Here is a 9,822-nt window from a genome sequence, read left to right on the forward strand (position 1 = left end):
CTTCTTCTATTCTTTACGGTATCCAAACTGGTATTTTTTTTTTTTTGTAGTGTTAAGAAAAGCATGTGTTGTTCGATAAATTAACAAAAATGTTTAAAAATAACATACAGGTATAAAATAAGTTGACCTTTCAAGGAATTAATGTAAGCAATAAATTTGTATTCATCTCATACTTGAACATACTTGATATTGTCTCATCTCATACTCGATATTGTTTCCATCATGGGTACTGTATGTAAATTACTATTTAGAAAGAGCAATAAAAGAATCCAACATTTTGATCAAATGCATACCTTTTATATGTATTTTTTTCTGATTCCACCTAAGTATTCTTTGTGGTTTTCAATTAAATCCAAAGGTCATTGTGGATAAAAAAATCACTGTTTTGTTGTCAGCTGGTCAGGGGTAGAATCAGAAGAGAAGCAAAAAGTGAGAGAAAAAAGAAGATCAAAGTCACAGTCAAAAAGTCGAATGAAAACAACCCAATCCCAATATCAACTGGAAGGCTTCTGCTAAGTTCTAAGTAACTCACAATAAATTCATATTTTCGCTTTATTCACATCCAAAAATGGTTGTTTGGAGTTCTATGAACCGCTTGCTGTGTAATATTCGACAGAAAAGTAATGGTATGTATAGTTATAAATTGTTTTAAGGTATCCACAATATAAGTAGGCAACTACAAGTATCAGGTTAAGTACTGAAAATGTTAGTCTCGCCCTCGCCCGCTTGCTTACCTAGCATTTAGTGCAGTAGATTCTCCTAAAGAAACTATTTACCTCAACCTCAGCTAACATTACTACTGGCAAACATCTATAATTTACAACGATGGATTCATCATCTGATGAAGAAGAGGTACTGAAACTTGCGCAGTCAGTCGATAAGGAATTTTTAAATGATTTTATGTTCAAGGGGGAGCCAAATGATGGTGAATCTACAAATGTAATATCCAAACATTTGCCATCTTTGAGATATTCCAATGCTGACGGTGTTTACCAACATAATATTAACGGACTTGATGTCACTCCAGAGTTCCAAAAATATGTAGCCAAACATCTTTCGAAAATGTTGGACCAAAATTTGAAAGAAGTAGATTTAACAAGAAAACTAGGTATAGTGAAAAGAAAAACAAGTGAAGAACACATAGGTGTAAGACTGCTTTACTCGTCTCATAAATTCATTTCCACTGAAAAGGTAGTTGACACAAGTGGAGCTCACAATGCAAATTACAAGAAACAAGCTAGGCCTAAAGACATTGACAGTGAAGAAGAAAATAATCGAGTGTCGCAATCAGCCGTGAGTTCAGAATGGATTTTGAGCGGAGAAGCCGTGAAAGGCTGGGTTAAAAGTACCAAAGGTGTAGTGATACCAGGTGTCCTTAAAGAAAATGTTAAAGACAATGGACCTAAAAAAAGTAAAAAGTGAAACTTCAGTCAGATCTGATAGAATTTTCTGTTATAATTTAACCATTGCCTTTATTGAAGCATAGGGTGAATAATGGTTTGTTTGAAACTTATTTTGTAAATTATACTGGCCTATTTGTTTAGTTTCAATAAATTAAATTCAACAAATTAGTATCTGTGTTTAAATTAATGTAGGACCTAAATCTTAAGACTAATATGCTAGGCTATCGAGTTACAATGTTTATGATCAGGCACTAAGTTATTGGGGACAGCAGTTGATTCCATTAACCTCCAAGTTATAGTCTTACTTTGGCTTTATAGAAATAATTTTACTGCCACACATTGTTATCAGCTCAATCCCATTGTGGTCAAGCAGCAGTAAGGTGACACATCAGTGCAAGCGCTGATTGATTTATATGCATGTAAGTTAGGTCTCATTCTTTGAAGATGCGATCAAAATGGTGTTTTTTGCTTATCAGACGATGTGGTTGGGTACACTTTCATAAGCAGGACTCCAAAATACCGAATGAAAATATCTTATTTTCGATATAATCAATAATTTTATTCAATAGTCACCGACATTTGTGCTTAGCCTACATAAACTGACGCCCATTGTTAGATAAATAACATTGATGACTTCCCCTGCAAACAGTGTTACCCTGATGGCACATAAGTTATACATCTGTGAGCACGAATAAAGAAACAATATTTCGGTGCCTAGCCAGTGAAGTAGGCTAACTTTCTTTTATGCATTGAATGGCTTGTGTAAGTAATCTGCTCACATTTTTGTGTAAAGAATCATAATTTTATGTCATGAAGCTTTTCGTATTCGTTATTGATCTGAGCTATAACGTAAGTTATTCCTTTAGGCCTAAGCACTCGTTAAATCTAATGTTACCTATTTAAATTGGGAATAAATATGTCTTATGGTTATGGAAGTATTTTAGTAAAAATGTAACCAGACAAGTTGAAATTCGCTTAGTCGGCTGGTTTGCTGCGGCGAGGGGTATTATAAAGTTACCGTTAGAATATAAAGGTAACCGCTCAAAACTTATTTTCTTAAAAAGAGTGGTTTTTAAAAGAAACAAGAAAGAGGCTCAAATTAAACTTTCTGTAGTTAGTTACAATAAACTAAGAGAGGTGTTCTATAGGCCTATTGGGCTATAGAATACATTGTACATGAGTTAGTAGCCAACTGAAGCACTTCCAATAAGACCAAGTTGGCTAATCAAAGTTCTATTACAAGATTACACAATTCATATATAGAGATGAACTGTTTGAATAAAAGATTTATTTTTTTTTGTTTATTTTTTTAAGAGGTTGGCGACCTATTTTAACCTTGCATTTGCCCGTCCACATAGACTACAGATCTGTGCGTGGAACGTATCCAGCAATGCAAGGGGTGAGCCGGAACAGTACAATGGGGAACTGTACTGATAAAATGTTTACGGCAGTGACCAGGATTCGAACCCACGACATCGCTGCCTTGGGCCCGAAGCCCGTAATGCTACCAGCTGAGCCACTGACTCACCAATTTACAATAGTTGAAAAAGCATACTGTTTTTTTAGTTCGGTTCAAGGTTTTATTTGCAGGGTTACACATTTAAAAAATATATATATATATGTATACCTTTTTTTAATGTGATTTGTACCTATTTATGCGAATATTTTTATCTTCCTGAAAGAGAGGTGCCGTTACTCAGTTCCCCGTATAAATATAGATAGGCCTAGATGTTTTTTTTTAATTCCTAATTTACACAGATAATCAATTGTTGGACATATTAAATAGTCCTTATTTCTCAAAACGGTCGAGCTATTAGAAGATGATTTGTCACTTAAAATTTTGAATTCATAAATTAACTATTGAATTTTCTTAACACTCTTAATATAATAAACCTACACTCTAAACTCTTAATTGTTAAAACCTTACTAGTAAGAATACCCGATCAAAATATCATTAATCTTCCAGCTGCTCAGATCATCCAACGCTGCATGAGCGGTCACAAAAAGATGACAATCGAGCCTTCAAGATGGCAGTGGCACAAGTTCAAGGATATGCTGCACATGTACGCAGTTGTTGGAATGGTGCCTTGCTTGCTTGTCGCAGGTTATTGCAACTTATTCATTGGTCCTGCTCAACTTACAGAAATTCCTGAGGGGTACACCCCTAAACATTGGGAATATCATCAGGTAACTGGTAAATTTTAATGTTGTCATAACACTACTGCACTACGTATGATGTGACAAATGTTGAATTTACTGGTGTTTATCAACAAATTCGATCAATCATTAAATCTACCAATACTTGAGTTTTCCTTTCTGAACTATTGTACACAAAAATTCACCCATACAAAAGAATTTATGGTACCGTTGAATCTGAGGTGTCTCATAATAGTCGTAATTTACAGTGTTGGGAAGTAGCGCGCTACAAGTAGCGACGCTACAGTAGCGCGCTATTTTTTTTGTAGCGTTAGCTGTAGCTACGCTACTTTTCAAATTTTGTAGATACGGCAGTAGCGAGCTACTTTTTTTAAGTAGTTGTAGCGGAATATTAGCTACTTTCCTCGCTACTTATATATTTCTTGAGCTAGTGATTTTTATCATAACCTTACTCTTAACAACGTCTTTGGAACTAAAGTTTCAAAATAAAATAGGCTTAACTAGCTACTTGTGTGAAGCCAAAATCTAGACGCAGCTGTTTTATAATTTTTCTTTGCAGTTTTGCATAGACACGGAGGCCAAAGAGTATTGATTATGTTGATGTTAAAGACATTTTTCACTCTCATTCCTTTAATTCGCTACTCTATGGCTACTCTATCAGACCTAACCACTCGACGCAGACGACGTTTAAAAACTATTAGAACAGAACCACCAATAGAACAACAGAACTCTAGTTACAGGCTATTGAACGTTTGTGAGTTTGACAACTGTTGGAGTTGACACTACAATTAATTATAAATTATTTTTTAATTTGTATCAATCAATCGTTTTAACTTGGTTTTCAATGGAAGCCAAGTTAAAAGTTTCAGGATCATCAAATGATGAAAAGGCTGGTCCAGTAAACCGCTACTGATTGTGATTCATCACAAGCCCTTCCTTGGTCGGCATATGAAGATTTTAAAAATTTAATAAAGTAAACGAAAAGGGGAATTATCTAATGAAATGTAAGATGTGTTTGAACTGCATGTACGACTTTGTCTTTGTGATAGGCCTAACTAAGACTTTGATGGAATGAACGTGGAACTAAGTTAAGAGATGTTTATTATGGATTCGTCTAAAAGTCTATAGGCTATTTAGGATGTCATCTTAAGGCTCTTTGCTTAGTTAGTTAAGTTTTAACAATATAGGCTAGATAGGTTTGAGTACAAATTATTTTTGTAGGCCTATTTATTTTAGCCTATTCATTATTATAATAGTGCCATATATTTATTTTTTGTTATGTCAGTTGCATTTTTTATTGAAGTTTTTCAACCCTTTTTTAATTGGCAACCATCCAACCCTTTCTAGTGATTTGAGAATACTAAGTCCGAGATGTTAACCGTTAGGCTAGCGACACATCCAGTTTATTTTTAATTGGAAATGTTAAGAAATCTCCATATTTAATCTTATTTAAACCCGGTATAGACCCAGTAAATGGTGGAGTAGACTGCCATATGTGATTTGAATATATGTGTTCAATGTTCATTATGAAGCCATTTTTAAGCTAGGATGTAAGATGTTGTGTTGATTCAATAAAAACCTAATTTAAGTTTAGTTACAGGGATTCAGTTAAAGCACCTAAACAGTAGATTTGATTTTACTACATCAAGTAGAGTTTCAGCAATAATGTACCAAATAAAACACATCCTACGGTAAAAAATATATATTTGAAAAAGTAGCTAAAATTGTAGCTATAGCTACATTTCATTGTAGCTGTAGTTGTAGCTAGCTACTTATTTGGATATGTAGCTGTAGCTGTAGCTAAGCTACTTTTTTGAAAATGTAGCAGTAGCTGTAGCTAGCTACATTTTAAAAGTAGCTTCCCCAACACTGGAATTTATATATAGCCTTTGTTAAAGTAAAATTCTCCATCGTGGTGGTTTTACATGTTTCCTTGCCCTTTATACTGTGAAGCCTTGGTATTTTATATTCTGAGGAAGCACTGAAAACTTTCTCAAAAAAGTGTAACAGGTAATACACATTTTAGGTTTTTCCATTAGTGGCATTATGTGAAAAAACTACTACACACTTCGGCGTTTCGAACTTAATGGATTTGTAGGTATAATTTTTGAGTAGCAGTAGAACTTTTAAAAACTTGTGTCACCCTAAAAAAGGCCACAAAATTGATTGGCAATTTTGCTTTCTTTCATAAAATTTTGAGGGTTAGCAAAATCAGTTTTATTTCAACAAAATTATGTAATAAATAGTTAATGTGCTGTCTCTTTTTCAGCATCCCATCACCAGATTTATTGCCCGCTATTTCCAGACCAGTTACCAGCAGGAATATGAAAAGTACATGCACTTCTTGTACGAAGAAGATGAGAAAAGTAAACTCAGGTATGTAGAAGGCCCTTGTTCATGTCTTTTTTTTAAATTTACTGATGAACAAATCTCAATTTATAAACTGCCTTTAGAGAATATAGAAATATACACTCTAGAAAGTAATAAGCACTGGAGGAACATTATGGTACCTATCCGGCTCCAAAAGGGGAATGGATCCATTGGCGACATGGTCCAACAATGACATTTTATTAGGCTAGTCTAAACCGAAGATCGAAACATTGGAAAACCGATTTCACCAGCACCCACGAACATCTGTTGTTTAATCATGATGACATCGTAAAATCTACTGCCATCGCAGCAACTTAAAAAAAAATGTGATCGGCAAATAGGCCTACTGCACCGATGGTCTACAAACGTGTTTAACCTAAACATCCAGTGACAGTTATAGATAAAGTTTTTGTTACAGATGATTAATGTGGTATGTAGTAAAATTAGGAAAATTGTGTTCAATATCCCACAAAACTGGGTTTTTGAAGGTTTGTATTCTATTTTGGAATTGGTTAGGTCATGTTTTATTAGCTATAGCCATTCTCACATATTTAATGAATACGCGAAAACACTTAGAATCTTGATCGAGTACTCTGGTTTTCTCAGAGTTGGTCATGTTAATTGGCGTCACATACATAATAACACACAAACCTTCAGAAATTGAGACAAGCCATTTCAGCTTTGTTAGGCTTAACGTAAAAAACATCATGATTCTATCATGTAAAATAAACAGATAAAATATATCTTTATTTATATAGTTTAACCTACTCAATTTTATAACATAAAGAGCACTATCATAACAGCTATTTTTCACTTACCAGCTGTATAGGGCCATTCGTTGCATGTGTATTTTAAAGTTTGAATGTGTCTTGTTGTGTTTGCGTCTGTGTGTATGGATATCAAAATCCTAAAAAAATGGCGTCAAATATGTAAACTGAGATTGTTCTGACTTCTGGAACCACGTTAGTCATGTGTAAATCACAAATTACAACATTGAGGTTAGAAACCTCTATTTTCACAGTTCTAGTCTATGCTAGTCTTTTAGTATTTAGATTTGGCTAGTTCTATTATTAATGATTCTCTTGTGGAATGTAAGGCTTCTGACCCAAGCCATCAAGGACAAGATGTCCGAGAGACATGACTACCAAGCCTGGTACTACACTCCCATCACTGCCAAGTTCCATCGGCAGACTCGTCAATTCTCAGAAGAGACCAAGCCAGTCATTGGAGAAAACAGCCCTGAATAGATGAGCGTTTCTTGTTTATTAGATTAAATATTATTTTGTTGATTAGTTTATATCTAAGTGTTTTATTATTTCCTTTTCAAATGCATTCATCCTTGTATTTGTTTCAAAGAAGAGAGTTTTGAAGTAAAAACACCTTTGCTAGTGAGCAAATAAATCTAATGAGAGATGAAAGCACAGCCTCTGTTGCTACGACGATTCATGTACAGCATTATTTGTTGTAGCAAACTATTTTTGTCCTCATCGGTTTTTCAGCTGCCAACTGCCTAACAATGCTATAAACATGGTTAAACCACTCAAAAGCACATTAAGTATCCCTTTGAAGCTTCAGTGAAAAGTTGGGAAAGTAATAACAATACTGTGTTTACATGCCTACAATTTAATAATGTTAACTGTAAGATTTGTTTAAAACTGGAAAGTAGAAATAAACAAGAGGATGGAGTTAACCCTTTCAGTGCTATGCAATGATATATCGTTGTGCGTCTTTTTCCTGAAAAGTGCTATGGAACGATATATCATTGTTCGTGTTTCATCCGAAAAACGCTAAGCAATGATATATCGTGCCGGTGCGACTTTTGATCATGTGAGTGAGCATATGTTAGTGAGCATTGATAGTGTTTGTCATGTTAAACTAATTAGTAAACTACATGATTTGGGCATCATGGGCAAAGAGCTCGGTTGGTTTAAATCATATCTAGAAAATAGACAGCCAGTACACTGAAATTAGTCACATTTTTAATAATAAACTTTTCAAAATTAAATCAAAAACCAGAAACATAAAATATTCTGTGCCCCAAGGGTCTGTTTTGGGCCCTGTAATTTTTATGCTATTTGGGTGGTTTGCTAAAATCTCTTACTACTTTGGGTTTAACCCTTAGAGTGCCAGGCGAGAAATAAAAGTAACGCTCAAAAAATGCCGATGATTTTTCCCGAAGGTCGCGCTAAAAATGCCGAGCGCGATCTGGCGATTTTTAGGTTAAAATTTCGTAAAAATCGAATTTTCGATATTTCGACCAACGAAAATCGATGTATCGCATCTAGTAACTTTCGATTCAATGTTAATATATGGGTTAAAAGAATCCGAGTATCCATTCGGTTGTTATGACAACCGTTCGATCATTACGAAACGTCCGGTCAGCCGGACGTTGGCACTTTTGGCTCGTTCTAAAAACGTCCGGTCGGCCGGACGTCGGCACTTTTGGCTCGTTTTAAAAACGTCCGGTTCCCCGGACGTTGGCACTCAAAGGGTTAAATAATCATAATCATTTTTGTTTATTTGCAGATGATATTAATTTTACTATCAGTGGAAAAAGTTGGGATGGTGTCTTGGCAGAGTCTCAACAAGCAATTGATCAAGTTAATGATGAACTATGTAATCTTAACTTACTATTCAATAAAAATAAAACCACGATAATCAATTTTAAGTGTAAAGATATTTCTAAATTAAATCATTCAGATAGTGCGCACTGCGCAGCTTCAACTTTCTGATAATAATACTTTTTTGGGCCTACAATTAGACCACACTCTTAACTGGACAAAACATGTAGAGAAAGTATGTTTTAAAATTAATTCAGGCAATTTTGCATTGAGAAGGCTAGCCCCTTTTTGTAATTTTGACTCATTGAAATCAGTTTATTATTCGTTAATTTACTCACACATTCTTTATGGTATAGAGCTTTATGGCGCAACATCAATTATTAATCTACAAAGAATCCTACATTTTCAAAAAGTTGCAATTAGGACTATGCTTAAGCTTCCTGATGAGGATCATTGTAGAGATCATTTTTGTAATCTGAAAATTATGACTGTCTTTATATTTATAGAACAGTATTACATGTAAAAAATAATGAAGAGACTTTGCCAAGACAACGAAATGTTCACACATTAAATACAAGAAATCGGGAAAATTTTCAAATTAATATTTCAAAAAACGCAATTTCAAACAAAAATCCAACTGTTTCTGGGATAAAATACTATATAACTACCTCCCTGAAATTATAAAATCTGAAAAGAGTTTGAAATGCTTTGAAAGGAAATTAAAAAGATTTCTTGCGGCCAAAGAGCACAGTTTTGAGGAATTTTTTAGTGTTTAAGATCATTTAAATAAATATTTATTTTATATATATGTAATAATGTATCAGTTTTCGGACGAAATAAGTAAATAACTCTAGTATTTTTCGGAAAATTACAAAAAAAAAAATTTTAGCATCAAAAGGGTTAAAGAGAACCCTGGGCCGGATTTTTAGTTTCAATTACAAAACTCTAAGCGTCAAAATTGTATTTTCAAAGTGTTAAAAACCTTTCCAAACTGGTGGTGTAATTGACAACAACATATTTTAAATTTTAAAACCAAACATGCATTCATCAAACTATAATAAATTTATGTTAATCCGCTTGTTATCTTTAAAGGGGAGAGCATTTTTAATGTGAAATGATCTCAAAAACTCAGGATTATCAAATTCAAACAGAATAGGAAACTTGTGTTTAATTGAATTAAGGAAAAATACAAAGACAATAATCAGCACAGAAACATGAACTTCCTCTTACATTACATGCCACTTATCTTCCCAATATTGAAACATTCCAAACATGAAGTGCCTTTAAACTAAACCTATTGAAGCTTCACAAAAAGTTTTAGTACTGCTGAA

The 9,822-nt window shown here is 33.9% G+C and overlaps 2 protein-coding genes across 2 annotated transcripts; both read left to right on the plus strand.

The window, feature by feature from the left end:
• Nucleotides 1-451: 451 nt before the first annotated feature.
• On the plus strand, nt 452-7,227 carry LOC128988887 (NADH dehydrogenase [ubiquinone] 1 beta subcomplex subunit 5, mitochondrial). The gene is made up of 4 exons (XM_054410638.1): nt 452-626; nt 3,370-3,590; nt 5,830-5,936; nt 7,027-7,227. Exons 1-4 carry the CDS (start codon nt 569-571, stop codon nt 7,175-7,177), a joined length of 537 nt encoding a protein of 178 aa, XP_054266613.1. The 5' UTR covers nt 452-568; the 3' UTR covers nt 7,178-7,227.
• LOC128988886 (uncharacterized) lies at nt 638-1,858 on the plus strand. The gene has a single exon (XM_054410637.1). The coding sequence runs from the start codon at nt 826-828 to the stop codon at nt 1,420-1,422; it is 597 nt and encodes a 198-aa protein (XP_054266612.1). The 5' UTR covers nt 638-825; the 3' UTR covers nt 1,423-1,858.
• Nucleotides 7,228-9,822: the final 2,595 nt, after the last annotated feature.

Source organism: Macrosteles quadrilineatus, unplaced genomic scaffold (assembly GCF_028750875.1).
Source record: "Macrosteles quadrilineatus isolate MER2022 unplaced genomic scaffold, UCM_ALF_1.0 Scaffold_3__2_contigs__length_128488019, whole genome shotgun sequence".
NCBI lineage: Eukaryota > Metazoa > Arthropoda > Insecta > Hemiptera > Cicadellidae > Macrosteles > Macrosteles quadrilineatus.